The sequence below is a fragment of the Capra hircus genome, chromosome 12 (genome assembly GCF_001704415.2).
Source record: "Capra hircus breed San Clemente chromosome 12, ASM170441v1, whole genome shotgun sequence".
Taxonomy (NCBI): domain Eukaryota; kingdom Metazoa; phylum Chordata; class Mammalia; order Artiodactyla; family Bovidae; genus Capra; species Capra hircus.
Window position 1 is genome coordinate 61,096,758 of NC_030819.1, and position 22,062 is coordinate 61,118,819.

The following is a 22,062-nucleotide window of genomic DNA, read 5'->3' on the forward strand; positions in this document are numbered from 1 at the left end:
TCTTCTTCCCTCCGCCTCCTTCTGCTACAAGATCCTTCTGTTGGTCTCCAGGCAACCAGCTCATATCTGCAGAGAGTGTCTAGAATCCTGGCTTCCTTTCTAATTTGAACCACCCACTCCTCACATCATCTGACTGATCAGATAATCTACAAAAGTCAGCCATGTGGGAGTATAATGGGGAGCTTCATTCGACCTACACAAGGTAACACGTTTCTTCCTGATGTATTAAGGAATGAGACCCCAGAAAGTTCATGGATAGAAGAGATCCTCCAGGATCTGCTTCTGTGACCAAACACTTCTAGACAGCAATTTAAATGACAGTGTTTAGGAAAAATAGGACAGTTACTCGGTACACTGCCATCGGGATTTTCATCAAGAAAAGTATCTGGCGTGCAGATTCCTATTGTATAGGACTATTCTAAAATATGGAAGGAGGTAACAAAATGTAATTTTAAGGGAAGGACAAAAAGCTGATTAAACCATCATAAATGATATAAAAATAAAGTTTTTTTTAATTTGTGAAAAAGCAGTCAAATGTTTCAATAATCCTTAAAAAAAGCAACTTACATTCCTGTGTTTCAAAATGAGGTATGAAGTGTGAGTGTGTGAGAGAGTGTGTGTGAGTGTGTGAGAGTGTGTGTGTGAGAGTGTGCGTGTGTGAGTGTGTGTGTTGGCGAGAGAAGCAGCCAACTCATTTTCCTGGCCATGTTGCTAGGCAACACAGAAGGAAAAATAGAAGTAGCTACTGTTTTCCAATTTGCAATAAAAAGAGTTATATTTATTCTTTGAAGTGTCTTCTTTTAGCACTTGCCATCTTTCACTTATTTCAGTATTTCCTGCATAGGAGTACAGCCAACCATTTGAGAAGAATATTAACCAAATTTGAAACAGGATCGGTTTTTAGGGATATTCTAGGCTCATTTTAACTGGGAGGGATTATTTGATGTAGTTGCCTCCACACCAAGATGAAAGCTCCTCTCACTAAAGCAGCTGGGAGTGCTTCCACTCGTTGACATGGTACATGGATGGAGGATGTTCATTTATGGCCTAAATTCAAAAGCCTGGAAACTGAACCATCTCTAAACTATCTCGTGCTCTGCTCACAACATGTGCTTAATAACTGTTTTCAGATGATGATAAACCTTTGTCTCCTTAAAACAAACGGGATTGTTTTCTCCCTCTCAAGTACGGCTCTGGCATTGGTAGCTTAAATGACAAAATGAAGACTCTCTAAGAGGACCATCCCTTATAATTACTTCCCAAGCGCTGGCAGTGTTAATTACATAAGCCACCGGCCACACAGCTGCTCGGAGCTGGATGGAAATTTTCTGCCTCAGTTGGACACAGTCATAGGGAAGTAGGGAATACAGAGGGAAGCAGGAGCACATTCTAACCTCATTTGCCAACAAATGGACAGCTGTGCCAAGCGTTTCATGTCCCCAAGATGGAAGTCTCCTCCATATAGCCAGCAGGAGAGATGCTCAGGTTGCTGGCAGGGAGTCTCAAACACTCTAATCTAACCTCGACAGCTAAGCATGAGCTGAATCCTGAATCTAATGTAATTAGTCCAGAGGATGACGGGAGAGTTCAATGCCAGGCGTACTCTCCAGAGTATACACTTCAAAAGAGAGACTGTTCTATGCAAGAGGGCCCCATCTGACCTATTGTTTTTTAAATTAGAAGTTTACTTTTATTTTTTGGACTTGCTGTGGGGCATACAGGATCTTAGTTCCCCAGCCAGGTATCGAACCCATGCTTTCTGCATTGGGTGCATGGAGTCTTAACCACAGGACCACCAGGAAAGTAAGTCCCTGTCCTATTTCTAATGGCTTGCCCCTATAGACAGGGGCCTTGCTGGGGAACATTTATGAGAAAAGAACCACTCATTACCCCTTTCTCCACTTAACCACAGACATCTGGGAGATTAAATGAATCTGGATCTTTCTTCTTGTAGTAGGTCACTAATGATTTCTATACTTTAAAATGCCAAATTATCCTGTGACCAAGAAGAAAGCATAGGTATAGCACTCAGATGGAATTGGAGTAGAATGATAACGTTTTCTATCTGGAAAGAGTCTTTTGTTTTGTTTTTTGAGGGGGCCTGGAGAGGACCACAGACTTACCTACGATAACACAGCCGTTTAGTGGAGGAACTGGTGCCCAGCTCCAGGCCTCACTGGATCATCTAAACAAGGCACACCTGACATTCGGAGGTTCGGTGGAGCAGGACGATACAACCTGCTATGTTGGCGGGCCAGGCTCCAAACGGATTAGGGGTTGACTCAAGTCCCCTGCCCACCACTTTAGAGGGTGTGTGAACACAACCTTGGCAGGAGGCTTGCAAAGGGGTGCTTCCCTCTCGGAGGCAGTGTAAATGTATGGAACGTAGAAGTCTCATTTTAAAGCACACAGGACAAGAGACCACATTCAAGAATCCAGGTTTGAGTTCAAAAGTTGTCAAGGAGCCTTCACTTATTAAAATGTTCAGGGAACAGCATCCTCAGAGTTCCTATGAGCACACATCCCTCCCCACCTCGCCTGTGAAATCAGGACACTGAAAGGCCCCCTGTTGCCTCCACTGTACCATCTGCCTCCTCCCCATCCCACTACTTTTATTCTTGCCTCAATCCTACTGGAAAGGATAAATCAGGTTGTGAGCGGATCCAAACAGCAGCTCTCCTATCCAGAAAGAAGAGCTTACCCCCAGCTTCTCCCTTAGCAATGGAGAAACTAACACCATTTCCGGTAGCTTGGGACTCTGATCTCCAAACTCAATCAGTATCTCCATTATTACACAAGAAGTTACAAGAAACATGCAGGTCGTGATGAAAGAGAAGGTGCTTGGCGTGGGATTCATTCACAAAAACACAGGTCACACGTACCCATCTGTGCAGCACAGACCCTCAGTGGCTCTGGATCACCATCCTCTGCCATAAAGCAAGTCCCGCCAGGGCCCGCCAACCTCTCCAAACCAGGCACTTTCCCTTCTTAAGGAAGGCTGGTGACCAGCGATCAGGCCTCCAGTGAAAATCCTTACAGCCCAGGAAGTTTACAAACCAGTGCCACTGAAGTCTTTATGTGTTCCGGACAAAAAGAGAAAAGTGTTTAAAAGTGAAGCAACAACTGTCTATTCTTCTTGGAATGAAGATCAGGACAATTTTTACTGGGAAACTTAAGGTCCCAAGTCCTAGCTAAGAGAAACCAGAGCCAAAACCAGTGACCCACTGTCGGTCACCTCCTGCCCTCACCTGGTTCTTCCTTAGAGACAAGCAGCCCTAACTTGAGAGGGCTGTTTGCTGGCACTGTGCCATCTGCACAAAGACGTGGACAGGTCTTAAATGGGGAGCTCGCTTATTCTCTTACCCTCTGCTTCCGCAGGCTTCCAGGGCTGGTGGGTGATGGGCTGGGAGACTTGCCCGAGCGCGGAGTAGAGAGCTGACTACCCGGGGTTCCATTAACTGGAAGCGCAGAGAATCACAGAGAGAAAAAAAAATGGCTTATTAAAGAATTGTCCTGACAAATCAGCTTCACAGAGCAACAAACAATTAAAGAGGGACATTTGCTAAAATTCCAGACACCTTTTTATCTACAGTCCTGAACACTAGCTTCAGGGAGAAACCTTCTTCAGAAATTTACTTGTTTTGTGAATCCTGTGTTAAATATAGCAGCAGGTTTTTTATATATATATATATAAAAGTACTTTGCACAACTTTTCTGGTGATTTATTAATGATGCTTTTAACTGTGCCCAGAGATATGAGGCATGTGGTTCTGAGACATTTTTCAATGAAATTCATGCTTAATTCTTTAGTTGAGCTGCCTAGTACAAGCCAGTGGGAGTAAGTATTAGCACAGCTCATAAGCGATATTCCCAGTGACTTGTGAAAGCAGATGGCTGTCTTTGTAAGAGTTAAGAACTCGATTCTAGTTAAGTTTCTGCATCCACTTGTGCCCGGTACATCCCCCAGCCTAACTTGGAAGGACCTGACTCCAGCAGGACGAAGTAATTGGCACAGACACTCAGAAACTCCTCAGTTAGTTTGTCCTGCTGTTGAAGATAAAACTGATTTTTTTTTTTTCTTTTAAATAGGTTTAAATCACCAGAATCAACCTGTCTCTCAAGACTGCTACACATTATCCCTAGACTGAGTCAAAGTCACAGAACTCAAGTAAGGCATCCTTTTCTCTTTGTAGCAGCCCCTCTAAGAACTGACAAAACACTTAAAGACGTGACTCTACAAAGATGTATCGAGTCCGCCACTACTCTGCCTATAAAAATGTCAACTTTTCTTTTGTTACATGTTTTACATCCACAGCCAAGGAAGTCGGGTTAGCAGTGAGACACACACATTCTGCAGGGTGCAACATAAACATTTTTCCATGAGGGAGAGAGCGATCATGCATTTAACTTACCTTCTATGAGTTCTAACATGGACACAGTCTCAGTGTCTAACCTGACAAGAGCAAGAGGCGAAATCCCTTCTCAGCACTAAACCCAGCACCGCGGAGGGAGGAGGGAAGCGGCTGGATTAGTTAGGGATGGCTAAGGCTGCTCCCAGAGCAGGCTGAATGAGATGCAGGATTCATCAGCAGATGCCTTTCCTGCGTAAGGCTGACGTCTTCCAGGCAGCAGTGGGAGGTGCGGGTTCTGTCTTAGGCTACATCAAAGGTGTCAATTAAGCCTCATGCCAACGCGGAACCACCGCAACCCCCACCGCACCACGGCCTCCCGGAAGCAGAGTCCTTTCAGGGTGCTCCACACTGAATCATAACCAAGTGCCTCTGGGGGCAAGAGCCCTAGTGACTCATATGAAAATCAAAATGACAAGACCTCTTCCGAAGCCCAGTGACTCTCCGGGAACAAGGGGTAATAAGTCCACCCTCAGAAAATTCAGTGGCGAGGTACATGTTTATTGATTTTTCACACACAATGTTTGCACCGAAGCTCAGGGCCCGTGCATGTGGGAAGTTCCTTGTTTTGTCATCTTCTCCAAAGACCTTTAACAAATGTCACAGAACTCATGCTGTACTAATTTGTGTTTTGCCTTTGAAATTTATTTGGTGACTCCATCTAAAACACACGCAACTACACACTTTCCTTTTTTTTTTTAACAGATTGAAGTAGGCAGCACCAAGAATGCTGTGATTCGTGTGCCTTCTCTGGTCCTGTCTTTGCTGAATGAGCCTGCTGCCTAGGGTGACTCTAACAGGAAGGGGTCTGAAACAGGCAAGGACTCAGGAACTGTGGGCAGAGGCAGAATCTACAGCTGATAAGGCAGGAGATGCCTTAGGGTTGAAAACAGGCTCTGGGAATATCATCTTTGCCCACATTCTACATCACTTTACATCTTTACATCACCCCTACGCAGACTGGGGAAAAAATGAGCAAATGGGAAAGCAAACACAGTACTCACATTTTTTACTTTTGGGACTCTAATCTCAGCCAGTGGAACATTAAAAAAAAAAAAAAAAGATAAAGTGCAGGCCCAGTAAAACTGTCCTAGGAATAGTCAGCTTAAAATAGCAAAACAAAACAACAACAAAAAGTTTGCATCTCCTAAGTACTCACTATGCCTGCATCTCAGCTTATCAAAAACTTACTTTCCATGGACTAGTTAACACACTTAAACCTTTTATATATATACACATATACGTATATACGGGGCTTCCCAGGTGGCTCAGTGGTAAAGAATCCACCTGCCAATGTAGGATGGCATCCATCTGTGGGTCGGGACGATCCCCTGGAGGAGGGCACAGCAACCCACTCCAGTATTCTTGCCTGGGAGATCTCATGGACAGAGGAGCCCTCCGGGGTCCATGGGGGTCACGAAGAGCAGGACACCACTGAGCAACTGAGCATGCACGCAACTACTGTCTATTTGCGTGCGTACACGTGCACACACACAGTGTTGTCTCACTGAACTCTCAGGGTAACTCTGTGAGGCAAGCAGCATTGTTCTACAGATGCGGAGGCATAAAGATGATAACCTGGCCAGTGAATACAGTGGGTGAGTGAAGTCGCTCAGTCGTGTCCGACTTTGCGACCCCGTGGACTGTAGCCTGCTAGGCTCCTCTGTCCATGGGATTCTCCAGGCAAGAGCACTGGAGTGGGTTGCCCTTTCCTTCTCCAGGGCATCTTCCCGACCCAGGGATTGAACCCGGGTCTCCCACATTGCAGGCAGATGGTTTACCCTCTGAGCTACCAGGGAAGCCCCAGTGAATACAGGGTGGAACTGAAATCTGTGTACTCGTTACCCTCACCTTCCCCTACAACACCAACCCTCTAACCTGAAGGAAAACCACACAACTCAACTCGAAATCACAACAAAGTATTCTGAGAGGGGGAGCACCGGGGGTTGCTCTTGGCCCCCAATCACCTATGGGGTCAAGACTAGCCTACAACCTATACAGAGAAGGTAGCAGGTAGTGAAGTCAGATCTAAGTGTTAGTAGCAGTTGGCCAGGTAAGTAAGGTAAGCCTTGCTCCAAGGCAAGAGGACCACCTGTTTCATGGCTGGACATGGAGGAGGCACTCTGAAGGGACCTCAACAGGTGAGCATAGCAGCAAGTGGAGTCGGAAGGACGGACCTTATGAATGCCGATGGAGGAGGTGGCAGGGGTCACATAATGCAGGGTTTTGAAATTCAAGTTAAGGAGTCTGATTCTTATCCAAAGCACCATGAGAAGCTATTGAGTGATTTTAAGCTGGAACCCAGGGGATCAGATCTGCATTTTAAAAAGCTCTGAAGAGCTCTTAAGCCGTCCAGAATGGATGAGAGGGGAATAGTAATGGGAACAGGACATCCCTTAGTCAAACGTCCAAGTGGGAGAAACTGGGGCACATTTAAGGGTCTTGTGGTGAAAGAGATGGGGTGGCTCTATTTGGGGAGTGCAGTGGAGGGGGAGGGAAAAAGAAACATTTCAGAGAGATTCAAAAACTAAAAACAACAGGACATGGTAATCAATTGGTAAAAAGGATTAAGGCTAGAAGATTAAAGTGAAAGTCCCTCAGTCATGTCCAACTCTTTGCGACCCCATGGACTTAGCCTGCCAGGCTCCTCTGTCCATGGAATTCTCCAAGGCAAGTCTCCTGGAGTGGGTAGCCATTCACATCTCCTGGGGATCTTCCCAACCCAGGCATTGAACCCAGGTCTCCAGTCTGCAGGCGGATTTTTTTATTGTCTGAGCCACCAGGGAAGAGACTTAAGACTCAACATTAAAAAAAAACTAAGATCATGGCATCTGATCCATCACTTCATGGCAAATAGAAGGGGAACAAGTGGAAGCAGTGACAGATTTTATTTTCTTGGGCTCCTGCCGACAGTGACTGCAGTCATGAAATTAAAAGACGCTCCTTGGAATAAAAGCTATGACAAACCTAGCCAGCATATTAAAAAGCAGACATTACTTTGCTGACAAAGGTCCATATTAGTCAAAGCTATTTGTTTTTCCAGTAGTCATGTACAGATGTGAGAGCTGGACCAGAAAGAAGGCTGAGTGCCAAAGAATTGATGATTTTGAACTGTGGTGCTGGAGAAGACTCTTGAGAGTCTCTTGGGACAGCAAGAAGATCAAACCAGTCAATCCTAAAGGAAATCATCCCTGAATATTCACTGGAAGGACTGATGCTGAAGCTGAAGCTCTAATACTTTGGCCACCTGATGCGAAGAGCTGACTCACTGGAAAGACCCTGATGCTGGGAAAGATTGAGGGCAGGAGGAGAAGGCAGTGGCAGAGGATGAGATGGTTAGATAGCATCACCAACCCAATGTACATGAATTTGAGCAAACTTCGGGAGATAGTAAAGGACAAGAGAGCCCACTGTGCTGCAGTCCATGGGGTTGCAAAGAGTCAGACAAGACTTAGAGACTGAACAACAACAAGGCTAGAAGAAGAGAGAGTTTGGAAGGACATAGAGTTTGGACATACTGAACTGAAGCATCATTGTATGTATCTTGATATACATGGCCGGCATAAAAAAAGGGAAAAAATTTGCATTGCAAATTGGTGTCATTTTTGCAGTTTGCTATGAGGAAACTGAGGTTCAGAGAGGTAACCTGTGGAAAGACAAGCAGCTGGAATGTGAGAGAGCTAGAAATGAGTCTCATTCAGTCCTACTCAAAGAGCTGCATACTTTTCCCGTGAGTGGCCTCATCAGAACATGTCCAGGCCTATCACTCTGTCTGCAGAGCTGAGGATGTATAGGCTTCTCTCTCACTGGGGCACTCGAATCTGCCTCCTTTATTTATAGCCACTGGGCTCACGGCTTCTACTTGTCTTGCCATCTCTCAGGAGAAATGAAGTTCAAGTGCCAAAGAAGTCATTGACAGTCAAACATTTTTGGAACACAACCTGCTTGTAAGTTGGGAACGACCTGTATTATTAAGGTCAGAGTTCTGTAGAGACTCTTCCTCTTGGCCACTTAAAAAGCACCATCAACTTCTTAAATTGGTTCTTGACCTCCAGAAAGCATCATACTCCTCATCCCACTGGGATAAGTAATTTTGGTTCATAAGTAAGGTTGACACATGCATTGAGTCCCATTGTTTTTTAATCCTGTCCTACCAGAAATCCCTGAGTGCCAATAAAAAAGGGTTTTCTCACTTATTTAACAGAACTCATTAAAAGTCAACTAACAAATGGTATTGCAGAGGCCTTTACTAAACAATTCTTTATTTTGAATGGGAAAAATCCAACTTCACTTCACATGGTTGTTTCTAAATGGACAAGCAGGCCCAACAATTAGTTATTTCAGTTGGAAGTCACTAACATCTGAATTACTAAAGGACCCATCAGATCCATTGTCTTAGATCCAGCTCTGATTTCCTTTGCTCACATCTGTCTGGATACAATTTAAATGCTGTATGCTTTGTTCTGATTTTTACCTCCTGAATGAGAAGTGCTTAACTCTGGGCTGCATTATTCTCATATTCTGTGATGATCAATTTCATAACTAGCCATCAAAGATCTGTAGAAGAAATCTATGGGGCCGATTTCTACCATCTCCAGTCCATCCTCCCTCGGGGGCGCCTGAGCCTAGCAAGGACACAGCAGCCTGAACTGGACACAGACCATGACTCCTCATGAAAGAGCCGACCTCACCTCTTCATTATCAAAGATCGATGATCCTGCTCTCCCTCATTGGAGCCATGAACTCAGGAGTCTATAACCCACCATTCAGCACATGCAGCTGCCACTTAACACATGCCTGACTCTGTCTAATGGTCCCTGTTCTCCCAAAGCTTACAATTGAATATGAAAGTTACCAAAAAAAAAAAAAAAAAAAGTCTAGAATCAGGAAATACTTGGCTTACTTGTTCAAATTCATTGCTCCTTTTAAATGACTTTAAACTCATGTGTGTTTGAATTTAGCAAACCCTTTGTAAACTTAAAGGATTTTTCCCCTTTACTGTTTCATTAGTAAAAGGCTCAGACAGCAAGCGAAAACCAAACGCTTGAATGTCTCAAACTGGTCTGGAAGCTAAAACAGTCTCCATGCAAGACCATCTCATTACAAGGTGACTAACCTTTTGGACCTGAAAAGCTATCTTGTTGTTTATCTATCTTCATTTTGAACTCAGGTGGCTCGTTTATTAATAATTATGCCACTGCACTTGCAGGGAGGAGGGAATGTGTTTGCATGCATGTGGGTCCATCTATCCATCTGTGTGTTCAGGGGGTGGTGATTCAGGCAGGCTTCCCGGGAGATCTGGCTGCTTGCCTTAGACTTTCCCCCACTCCCTGATCATGGAGGAGGCTGTAGATACTCTAAAATATGTTTTCCCAGCCCTTGTCCATTGCCTGCCACATTATCAAGAAAGGAAAAAAAGAAGGAAAAAGCAGATGGAGTCAACCTAGGCAAAGACAAAACAGACAAGTGTCTGATGGGTGGGAGAACTCTTGAGAAAAATGCTTTTTCCTCGTTTCATCTTCGTAGGTGCTGACTTCATAGATGAATTGGAACCCTGATTTTCTCCATCCGTCTGCATTTTCTTAAACAGGACAGTAGGTCCAATTCAGAGTGACTATCTTATTGGGTCAGGAAGATCCCCTGGAGGAGGGAATGGCAACCCACTCCAGTATTCTTTCCTGGAGAATCCCATGGACAGAGGAGCCTGGTGGGCTACAGGCCGTGGGGTCACAAAGAGTTGGACATGACTGAGCGACTAACAGTTTCACCGTGCTGGGACGGTCCAGTGGTTTAGACTCTGCACTTGCACTGGAGGGGCATGGGTTCTATCTCTGGTCAGGGAACTAAGACCCCACATATCACGGGGCATGCCCCCCCAACAAAAGACAAAAGGACTGTCTTATCTGCTGTGGACAATAGCAAGGCAGGAGGTCAACAGAAACAGGGGAGTTGGAGAGAGGAACATGGCTCTATGAACTAATTTTTTAATATTTACAAATGGGGCCTTGAACCTTAGGAGATCTAGGCAACTTGAAAAAATCCCATTGTTCCTCAATTCACTCATCCAGTCAACATTTACTCAGCAGTGACCATGAACTTGAAGGCACTGTAGGATGCATTAAAGAACTCCTGCCCTCAGAAACCCTGACTTGGTCAGGTGACACAGCCTGACCTGTCGCCTGTAGCCTGGGAGCCAACTCAACTGTCACAGGATGGGGGAGGAAGGGTAGACCCTCACAGAGGTCAGCTGGGCCACACTGGGCATGCGTACTTTTGACGAGAAGTGATAGAGCAAAGGCTTCTAGAAAGTGACAGGAATAAAGGTGGGAGAGCTCCAGGGGTTCCTGGTGGAAATTTAAATTGGTTTCTAGGCTAGAACACAAGTCCAGAGAAGACATGAGAGATACAGCTGGAAAGGAAGACTGTGGCAATGCAAGACAGTTCTTCATCCTAGAATAAAGAGTTCAGAATCGATTTAGCAGACGGTAGGTAATGGCAACAGGCTTCCCAGGTGATGCCAGTGGTAAGGACCCGTCTGCCAGTGCAGGAGACGTGTGCAAGTGGAGGTCTGATCCTTGGCCTGGGAAGATCCCCTGGAGGAAGGCATGGCAACCCACTCCAGAATTCTTGCCTGGAGAATCCCATGGACAGAGGAGCCTGGCAGGCTGCAGTCCATAGGGTTGCAAAGAGTCGGGCACCACTGAAGCGACTTCACACATACACACAAGTAACCGTAACACGCCTAACAGCCCCCAGGACAGAGGTGAAGAGCAGAGGTCAGAGGCAGGGAGGGGGCCGGCGAGCTGCTCCCGCAGCTGCAGGAAATCGGAGTCCTAGAACAGCAAAGGAGGGCCGAGAACACGTGACAAACTGAAGGTGGACGAGGAGGAGAAAAGGAGTCAAGATGCTTTCACGGTAAAAGGAAAGAGATCTCGAATTTCACAAGACAGCATCATCTGGAATGCTGATTTAAAATGATGAAAATCTGTCGGCGGGGATGGCAGAAGAGGCTGGTCATTCTGGAGGAATGAGGTGATTAAAGGCGCCACCAGGGGTCAGCGTGGGGAGGGGCTCTGGGGGCTGAGTCCCACCCTGCCAGGTACTGCAGGGCGGCCTCCGCTTGGAGTAAAGCCCGGGCGTCCGCCCCCGGGGACAGCCCCAGAATAACCCCCGAGACAAAGTGCCCGCTGAAAGGGACTTTCCACAGGTCACCAGTGGGTCCTTACTGCCAAGTCCTGCGTTCCCTCAGTCCTCAACTCTGCTTGCCCTCATGTTAACATTTCTGGCCTCTTCCTCCATCTTGAAACTTTCTGCCCCCTCTGACTTCCGTTCCTGCGCACTCACCGTGCCCTCGCCTTTTCTGATGTGCCTTTTTTTAAATGGAAGGCTAGCTGGTTTACAGTATTGCGTTTGCTCCTGCAGCGCACCAGCGTGCATCAGCTGTGTGTGTGCACATGCCCCCTCCCTCGCGAGCCCCCTCCCACCTCCCATCCCTCCCCTCTAGGTCATCACAGAGCACCGAGCTGGGCTCCCTGTGCGATGCACCAGCTTCCCACTAGCTAGCTATTTTGCACGTGTGAGTGTATATATGTCAATGCTACTTTCTCAGTTCATCCCACCCTCCCTCCTCGCCCGAGCCCGGTGCCCACGAGTCTGTTCTTCAAGTCTGCGTCTCTGCTCCTGCCCTGGAAATAGCTTCATCTCTACCATTTTTCCAGATTCTGCATATATGAGTTAATATAAGGTACTTGTTTTTCTCTTTCTGACTTACTTCACTCATGTCCTCTGATGTACCCTTATAACTGCACGTGTTCCTGCAGTTCCAATCTCTCCTTGGGTTGAGGGGAGGTGCCTTTTACATTTCTATTATTTAAATCACTACTGACACTGTATGTCAGTGTCTCCCCAGTACATACACAAAAAGCTCAAATCTGACTTCCACACCGTTCCTTCCTACCACGTGGCTACAAGGGGACCCATCCCTCATCAATGGGCAAATCACCTCTGATCCCCTTCTCTTTGTCTAGCCTCACATCCAGTTAAATTCTTAGTTTCATTTCCCTTTTGAAGTTCCCCACATTTTATTTTATTAAAGATTTTTTAAAAATGTAAACCATTCTTAAAATCTTTTATTGAATTTATTACAATATTGCTTCTGTTTTATGTTTTGCTTTGTGGTCACAAGGCATGTGGGATCTCAGCTCCCCAACCAGGGACTGAACCTGCACCCCCTGAACATTGGAAGGCAAACGCCTAACCACTGGACTACCAGGGAAGGCCTGTCCCGCATTGTAAAAACCTGTTTAAATTCTGTCCTAACAGTTCGTTCCCGGATGGCTTCACAGAGCCTTCCTGGCCCTCGGTCCTTGCTGTGTAGCCATCCTTTCTACCCCTGTGCCACTGTATATAAATTCAGATAAATAACTAATCATGGCCTTACTAGAAGTCACCTTTTACCCCCTAATACACACAACATTGTTCTCATGGCATAATGAATGGTGCAATCTCAGCATAACCAACTGGGCTACCACCATCTTCTTCCTCTCCTAGAATTTTATCATCCATTTCTACTGGACTAGCAACTGCTCCCTAAATGTGCCGTATGTTTCCATGCTTTTGTGCCTTAACTCACTGTTTTCTCAGGTGCTGATGCCCTCTGGGCCCTTCTTATCCTGGCAAGACCCTTCAAGTCCCAATTTATAAGTCTTTTTCTCTGACCCTATTAATGAGATGTAGCCCTATGGCACCTACTACACTATTATAGTAAGTAACATATGTGTTTGTCTCCCAGCTTGAAGATAAGAATTGCAGTTTAATCACATTTGTATCCCTACAACCTAATACATGCCTGGAACACAGTTAATGTCCTGGATATATTTAATTAACATGGGGCAGTAGCGGTGAGGATTTATTAAAGCAGTTGCCATAGGGTGCTGCCCCCACAGACAGTGTGTCAAGATAATGGTTCAAAGTTTCAAAGAGTAGCTTTGGAAGTACTCACCTGCTGAGCAGGGCGGTGGGTGGGGGAGGGGGGCAGCAGTTGATGAGTGCAGGGAAGGAGAATGGAAGGGGGATTCAGCTCTATAGGCAATAGAATATTCTAAAAACACAGGGAATGAGTCATCAGCCCTCTGGATTTGCTTGCTGCATTTTGTTTTCAACGATTCTCTTGGAATGCCAAAGCAGAAAAGATCCTCTATAGAATGTATATGTCTGAAATCTCTGCACTAAAGGAAAAAGACAGCTAAAAATTAATAGCTAGCCATCTGCCTTTGATGGTGCTTGCTATAAGTTTTAAAAATTGACAAATTGGACCGGTATGCTGATTAAAATTCTCTTTGCTTCCCCAGCTTTGATCCTTATCTGCATATGTTGCATAAAATATTTTATATAACTATAAAAAAGTAAAATTTGACTAGCATAAATGAAAAAGACTTGAGGATTTCCAAAGTCACATTAAAGTAAGTTTTAAGCCTGAGAAATATAAGATGATGCTTCCATCGTGGTAGAAGGTCATCAACTAAGGCATCTAGCATTTCCTTCTTTTAAATGTTCATTCCTGCATCTCTCGCATCACTGGTCCTTGGCGGGTTTCAGCGCATACTGAATGAATGAATGTCTTAGACGGTAAGCTTCTGGAGGGCAAGAAAGTGCCTCAGTTTATGCTTGAATTGATGAGCATAAGCATCCACTGGGGACTCAGTTATGTTTGTTCTGACTTCTAAACAGAGGCAGTCACTATGTAAGAAAGAAAAATGGCCATCCACCTGACTGGGAATAAAACTCTAAAACAAACAAAATTCTCAAAGTTCTTATAAGGGATCTAAGAGACCAAAAGTTTGAAATCTCTGTTTTTAAGGAGGACTGCAGCAATGATGATTCAAGATAGGCAAACATAGCTTTCTTCTACTTTTAACATTAAGAAAACAAAATAAAGCAAAACAAAAGCTTATCCATTCTTACTGAAATTGAATGGATGCATAAAATACTCTTATTTGGAAACAGACTTTGTTATAATTTCCTCGTGCAGATAAAGGAATTTGTTGACGAGAAATTCACCTTTAAAATTACACATGTTGTGAGATGTCTATGTTCCAAAGAGACACAGGAATACAACTTCAATCCACACGAAACTCTCTTTATGATGCTCTTACATATTCCTGTTTCTTTAAGAAGTAACTGAAACCAGTTTTCACCATTTCTTTTTTTAACTAATTAATGTTTGGCTGTGCCAGGTCTTCATTGCTGCTCATGGACTTTCTCTAGTTGGGGCAGGTAGGGGCCACTCTAGCTGCGGTGCTCGGCTTTTCCCTGTGGTATGCGGGCCTCTCGCTGCGGTGGCTTTTCTTGTCGTGGAGCACAGGGTCTCGAGTACATAGACCTATCGGGCTATAGTGCACAGCTATAGGGCTCAGTGGTTGTGGCACATGGGTTTAGTTTCCCTGAGCATGTGGGGTCTTTCTGGACCAGGGATTGAACCCATGTCCCCTGCATCCATCCGCAGGCGATTCTTAACCACTGGACTACTGGAGAAGTTTACCCCATTTCCTAATGATACCTCATTCAGTGTTTCAGCACACAATTGTCTGGGGACTCCTTATTCTTGTTTAGACTTTTTCTCCAGCTCCAATTTGCTTTCTTTGGACCCTTTCTGTTATGGAGACTAATAATAATTCAACAGCTCTGTGAATTACGCTATGTGTAAATTAGTTAGGGGGCTTAACCTGTGTGCTTCTTGACCAGAGGGGCTATTTCTTTCATCTCTGCATTATTAGTGTCTAGCAAGCGCTCGACACTAGCAGGATTGAACTTGATATCTCTGAATGTGTAAATGAACACCTTACATTAATAAATCACCTCTAACTTCTCCTAGTCTCGAGAAGAGGAATGAGTAAGGAACAAAGAAAAGATTTACTGAGGAGTCTCATTCTTGTTCTAACATTTGACTTCTGTCTACTACTGGCAAACATCATGAAGTTGGAGTGAGTCTTTCCACCCCCTGGAATGCCCCTGCCTGGGACTAACACTTGGGTTTCTATTGCAAAGGGTTATGATGTTGTAAATCTCAATCTTAAACTAGGTACTGCATCAGTTATTTCCTGAAGATCAAAATTTTAATAAGCAGAGGTGAAGAAACAGGTATTAAGAATGGCCAGCCTGCTGTGTCCAGAGCACTGGAAGCCCCAGTTGCCTGTTCTGAGCAGACACATTATCCCTGTGACTCTGGGCCAAGCAGTTCCCCCAGCCCTGGCCCTGCTTCCTCATTTAAAAGATAAGAGTATATATTATATAACAAAGAATAATGTCTTGTCTTGCTTGTTGTTGGGAGAGAAAAATAAAGAGATTAAAGTTCTATGTTAACTCAGATGTTTCATTTAAATGTAAAGGCCAGGGCTTCCTTGGTGGTCCAGTGGTTAAGAATCAGCCTGCCAATGCAGGAGACATGAGTTTGATCCCTGGTCCAGAAAGATCCCACGTGCCGCAGAGCAACTAAGCCAGTGAATTGCAACTATTGAAGCCTGCGCACCGAGAGTCCCTTTTCTGCAACAAGAGAAGCCACCACAATGAGAAGCCTGCACAGCGCAGCAGAGAGAAGGCCCCCCCACCCCCAACAACTAGAGAAAACCCTCACACAGCAACAAAGACCCAGTGCGGCTATAGATAAATAAATACTTCTAAAAGTGGTAAGGAGATCATTAAAAAAACTTCTTAAAAATAAATGCAAAGTCAACAAAACAATCACAGATAGCGTGGGGACCTACAAATCTCAACTTCATGCAATGCTCCAATCTCTGTATCAGGCAGGAAGGTGAATACTGGAAGCAGAAATTTTAAAACTGAAGGAGAAACCAGTTCAAACTTTAGGTGAATGTGTAAGGAGGAGAAACAAAAACTCCTCAATGTTACAAAGTCAGGTTCATGGTGGAAGGGGGCTGTGGGGGGCATCAATGTTCCAGGAGTATGAAAGGGAAGTTATTCACATTCCAGTCCTATAATTTATGAAAAATACTATACAGGCTATTTTAAGGAAGTTCAGATGCAGTCAATACAGAGATAATTCACTGCTCCCCTCCACGTTTTCAAGAGACAAACTTGAATAGAGGCAGGAGTCTCAGGCTAGTTCAGTGGAGAGGACCAAGGCAGCCGATCCCTTGACATCCAGAAGAACACCTGCCCTCAAAAGACATGGAGACACCTCTGAACTTTCTAAACCCTGGGCTTAGGTCCTGGGAAAAGGGGTCCTTGAGGCAATCCATGCATGTGCGTCTGGATGTTGCTGCTCTATAAACCCTCTCAAATAAGAATCATCCAGAGGAAGGTGGGAAGATTTGGTAGCAAGTCAGAATCAAGAGACAGTCATCACATATTATAGGCTCTTATATAACCAGGAAATGATTATATGGCATATCTTCTAAATCAAAAAGCAGGGAGTTGAAAACTATATGCATAAAAGGCTTATATTAAAACATGATGAGTTCTTCTTTACTTTTGACCTAGAAGTTTAAAGATACCTTGAATGAAGTGTTAATTTTTCAAGAATACATTGATTTTAGGATGGACTGGATTATACTTTCTGAACAGAAATGATAATTACCTGGCATGGTGTACCTATCACATATTCCAGGTGATTTCTGGTCAAATCAACCAGGTTTTAACTGGTGGAAAAGGGATTCAGAGAAACAGCAGAAAATAGAAATGCTTGTTCGAAGCAACCTATTGATTTTGAGGTAATGTATCCTATGCATTTTAAACTTCTAAAGAGAATGGTTCCAAACGTTGGCAGTGACAAATTCAAATACATCTAATACATTTGCCTATCTCCATTTCTGAGTTTCCAGAATTACTTTTGGTAAATGATATAGTCATCTTTATTTATAAGATTAAAATTAAATACATTTATAAGATTTATATAATCTTAAGAGATGCTGAATAGTGACTCTGTGACCAGTTAATTCCAAAGTGAAACAATTTCCTGAATTCATAATTATCTTTTTAAGATTAGAGTGATGGCTCTTTTTTTTTTTTTCTTAACTGAAATTTTAGATTCCTTTTTTGAAATAAAGTAGGCTCTTCATTATTTACAAGCTTATTTTTTTCTGAGTTGCAAACATTCTCTCTTCCTTTTTTTTTCTTTTGTCCCTATATTACCAATGGGAGGCCCCTGTTCAGTCCTGGCTGCCACGATTAGACAGACAGAAGCATGAAGACACCTCTGCATCTGCAGTGGAAACCTGAGCTGCGGACGATAACTGCTCCTGGTGTCAGAAGCCGGTCCTTGGACACGCGCACAAGAATCTGACCTGCCCACTACCTTCTGTGACCTATGGAGACAAGAAGCAGAGAGAAGAGAAATTCTTGCCCAAACCAAAGAGCTTCTAACTGCCTACAGCTCTTAAAAACACCACCCCCAAAGGTAATAACAAAAAGTTAAGAGCAATAAGTGCATATTGATTCCCTTGAAGTATCTATGATATTAAGAGATATAAGATTTCAGCTAATCTCTCATTCTCATTATTAGATACTTCCCCCTCAACCAAACCTGATATTTTTTAAGTACTTTCTGAATTTTTGATTTTTTGGTCTCGCCCCACTACATGTGGGATCTTAGTTTGCTAACCAGGGATTGAACCCAAGACTCCTGCAATTGAGGCACAGAGTCTTAATCACTGAACCACCAGTGAAGTCCCATACCCCATGCTGTATACTAAGGGGAAGGAGAGAGGAAAGATTAAGTAAAGCTGTGCAGTATCAAGGTGGGTTGGATAGGGCACAAATATTGTTTTTCAATTTAGACTTTTTTTTAGTGGTATTGATTAACATTCCAACTAATGTGAGGCCTGTTTCTCTACAGCTTTTCACAATTGTACTAAATAGCCACGATTTTAGGGAAAACAGGCTGGCTAGGCCCATCACCTCCTCTTCCTTCCTGCTCTGTGGGGCTTCATCCTACAGCCCAGGTGGGTCTGATTGGAAAAAATGAGGACTGCTCTTTGGTCAAGACTGATCATCCTCCAAAGGGCTCCACTGTAACCTGTCGGTTGACTAATAACAAGCTCCCACTCCCGAGGGGAGCTTTAACCAGCAGCTTTTCTGTCATCACCCCACCATTCTTACAGTCTATATCTGCAGGTAGGTGGCATCTTCCCAGAAGGGAGAGCCTTTCTCCAGTATCAATTTCCAGAGAAGAGGTGATCTTCAGACATAAGCTCTCTCTTCTCCCCGGGGACTGGCTCTCTGAAAGCAGGTCATTATGAGGAGACGGAAAAGGAGACTGGCGCCGGCCACTCTCCTCTGCGCACTGCTACACGCCAGAGCGCCGGGTTACGAGGGCTAAAGACGGACACCGCTGCCCGGAGGCGAGCAGGGGGGTAGGAAGGAAGGAAGTCTCTGTTATGCCAACAGATGAAGACGAGCAGGCCTCGTCTTCCACCCTTGATGGTCCAGAGTCAGTGACTCCCCATATTTATCTCTCCTTTTGTTACCCACAATCCAGGGGTTCTTAAACTTAGGTGAACATCAGAATAACCTGGAAGGCTTGTGAGAACCCAGACTGCTGGGCCCCAGTTCAGGGGATGGTGATGCAGCAGGAACCACACTCTGGAAACCACTTCCTTACCTGTCTGTCCTCCTAAATCTGGGACCGGGATCACCCGATCAGAACTGCCTGGAATACTGGTTAAAACAGGCTTTTGTCTTTGTCAGAATCTAGAGAGTTTGGGGGTAAGAATGGCAAACTCTATACCAAGTTCCCAAATGACTCTCATGAACTTTAAACTTTTGAGTCTAATCACCTTCAGTTCAGTTCAGTTCAGTCACTCAGTCATGTCCAACTCTTTGCGACCCCATGAATTGCAGCGCGCCAGGCCTCCCTGTCCATCACCAACTCCCGGAGCTCACTCAAAGTCACGTCCATCGAGTCACTGATGCCATCCAGTTATCTCATCCTCTGTCGTCCCCTTCTCCTCCTGCCCCCAATCCCTCCCAGCATCAGAGTCTTTTCCAATGAGTCAACTCTTCGCATGAGGTGGCCAAAGTATTGGAGTTTCAGCTTTAGCACCAGTCCTTCCAACGTACACCCAGAACTGGTCTCCTTTAGAATGGACTGGTTGGATCTCCTTGCAGTCCAAGGGACTCTCAAGAGTCTTCTCCAACACCACAGTTCAAAAGCATCCATTCTTTGGCATCAGCTTTCTTCACAGTCCAACTCTCACATCCATACATGACTACTGGAAAAATCATAGCCTTGACTAGACGGACCTTTGTTGGCAAAGTAATGTCTCTGCTTTTGAACATGCTATCTAGGTTGGTCATAACTTTCCTTCCAAGGAGTAAGCGTCTTTTAATTTCATGGCTGCAATCACCATCTGCAGTGATTTTGGAGCCCCCCAAAATAAAGTCAGCCACTGTTTCCCCATCTATTTCCCATGAAGTGATGGGACCAGATGCCATGATCTTAGCTTTCTGAATGTTGAGCTTTAAGCCAGCTCATCACCTTACTCTTTAACAAAGTCTGACATCAGCGTTCCGTCCAGTCTAGGCGAGCTTAACGACACAATAAGGGAGGAGCTCCGAGTCCATCAGAAAATAGGTGAGGCACACTCAGCCCACCCCAAGGGCCAGCTGTGTTGTGAGATGCTGTAGCCATGCTGTGGGGAGGGGACAAAGTGAGAAGAAGGTCTTGGAGGAGCCGCTAGGGAAGAGTGTGCGTGCGTGCATGCAAAGTCGCTTCAGTCGTATCTGACTCTTTGCAACCCTATGGACTGTGGCATGCAGCAAAGCCCCCACGGAAAAGCACCTCTTAGAGAACCAAGGTGGACCACATGGTCCCGCTCCAGCCAACTAAGAGTCCCTTCTTCTAAGACTCATTTCAGAAGTTTCCGTTTTAATTAGGAAAAAAAAAAAGATTACAGCGTCTCCACTTTTAAACAGGGAAGCTGTAACTCACACTGGGCAGTCGTGCCTGAGGGAGGTCCTATAGCCCCCGCCTAGAGATCTTCTCACATCCCTCTGGGACCACACTGCTGAGTGTAAGAAGGCCTCCGTGTAGACCCTAAAGGTCTTGGTCTCTATTTATAAGAGCTTCCCTGCCTGCCTTTGTGAAATCAGGTGATGATCACTCTGATGGATGTATCATTTAATAATTCACATTCAACAGTTTAGAGCACTTAGTAAATAATCACCTACCACCGTGAAATAGATCTTCTACCTAAGACACAGACACACAAACTAGTTTGTGTCAGTTTAAGGCCCAAGAAGGACAGGGCAGAGCTGAGGCGCTCATCCTATGAGTCCACATCCTGCTCCAGCGCCACACTAGAGCCCAGGACAGACAGGAGCCAGGCCCGGAGTCACTGCAGTTCCTGTGGCCCCAGGGCTGTGCTGGGGCCACAGCGAGAGTGTGCTGATCAAGACTCCAGGAACACAAACAGCAGCCTCCTCAGCAGCCAGTCACAAGTGGAACAGAAGCTTTAATGGAGGTTTCTGGAGTCGGGGGCCCTGAGCCTAAAAAATACTTCTTTTTTTTTTTGAGCAGAAATGATGCAAGTCAGGAGCGTACTCCTATTTTGTGGGCAAGTCTGGGTTTTCCGAATCTTTCATTAAGTTTTCCTGAACCCGATGTTTTTTTCTTACAGCCAACATGCTAGACTCTGGCAAATCTGTTCCCCCAGCTTACCATGTTCTAAAATTATAAACCGGGATCTGCACTCCGTTGAAACCTCATGCTCTGGGCTTCCACACACCTTCTGCTCAGTATGCGTCACAGACAAAGCAGTCGCTCCGGGCTCCTCCGCGGCCTTACCTGAGCTGGTGGATGCCGGAGATTTGCTGCGCCGGGAAGGCCCTGGGCTCTTGGTGGTGCTCCTGCGGGATGATGAAGCTATTTTGGTGTAGGAAGTGGACTTCACCACTCGACATTCTGGGGAAAGAAGAAAGGCCGCATGTCAGTAGAGAGGCACGGCGCGTACCATTCGAAATGTACGATAAACTTGGAATCAGAAATATACAGCCCTCCTCGGTCACACGTGCTTCCTGCCAGCTCAGCGCATGTCTGTGACAACAGAACCAAGACGAAGACCAGAAAGGGCACAGTGGACATCTTAGACATCGAGCTAAATGCAGTTGTCTGTCTGTATTCACGGGGATTTGGTTCCAGAACCACCCGCCCTGAACCACCACCCCCAGTGGTTGCTCTGGCCTGGCCAGGTGGCCCTGCAGGAGATTCCCATTTCTTAAAGATCGACAAGAGTGCATAAAACATATCAGCACAAATTAAAAGGTAGACACAAGCAAGAAACAATATCAGAAGATACGATCAGAACCACCATATTAATAATGACTGAGAGTGTGTCTCGAGGTTTTAATTCACAAAACAGGGGACTTCCCTCATGGTTCAGTGGCTAAGACTTCCCACTCCCAATGCAGGGGACCCAGGCTCACTCCTGGTCAGGGAACTAAATCCCACATGTTGCAACTAAGACCCAGTGCGGCAAAAAAAAAAAAAAGAAAAAAAGATATATATATATATATATATATATGCACACACAGAGACACTTAAAAAAATGCATACACTATGATTCTTTAAGAGAGTAAAGTGTCAGTCACTCAGTTGTGTCAACCCTTTGCGACACCATGGACTGTAACCCACTAGGGT

General features: G+C 45.0%; 1 protein-coding gene across 4 annotated transcripts in view; it reads right to left on the minus strand.

The window, feature by feature from the left end:
• DCLK1 (doublecortin like kinase 1) overlaps positions 1–22,062 on the minus strand; it is a 350,660-nt gene that overhangs the window by 80,653 nt on the left and 247,945 nt on the right. For 3 of the 4 annotated variants that reach the window (XM_018056655.1, XM_018056654.1, XM_018056657.1), the window contains exons 5-6: positions 21,211–21,327; positions 3,364–3,458 (exon numbers count right to left, since the gene is read on the minus strand). In XM_018056655.1, coding sequence (XP_017912144.1) covers positions 3,364–3,458; positions 21,211–21,327 — 212 coding nt within the window. Of the gene's footprint in view, positions 1–3,363; positions 3,459–4,412; positions 4,805–21,210; positions 21,328–22,062 lie in introns of those variants that run through there. The other variant, XM_018056656.1, reaches the window with a different exon arrangement.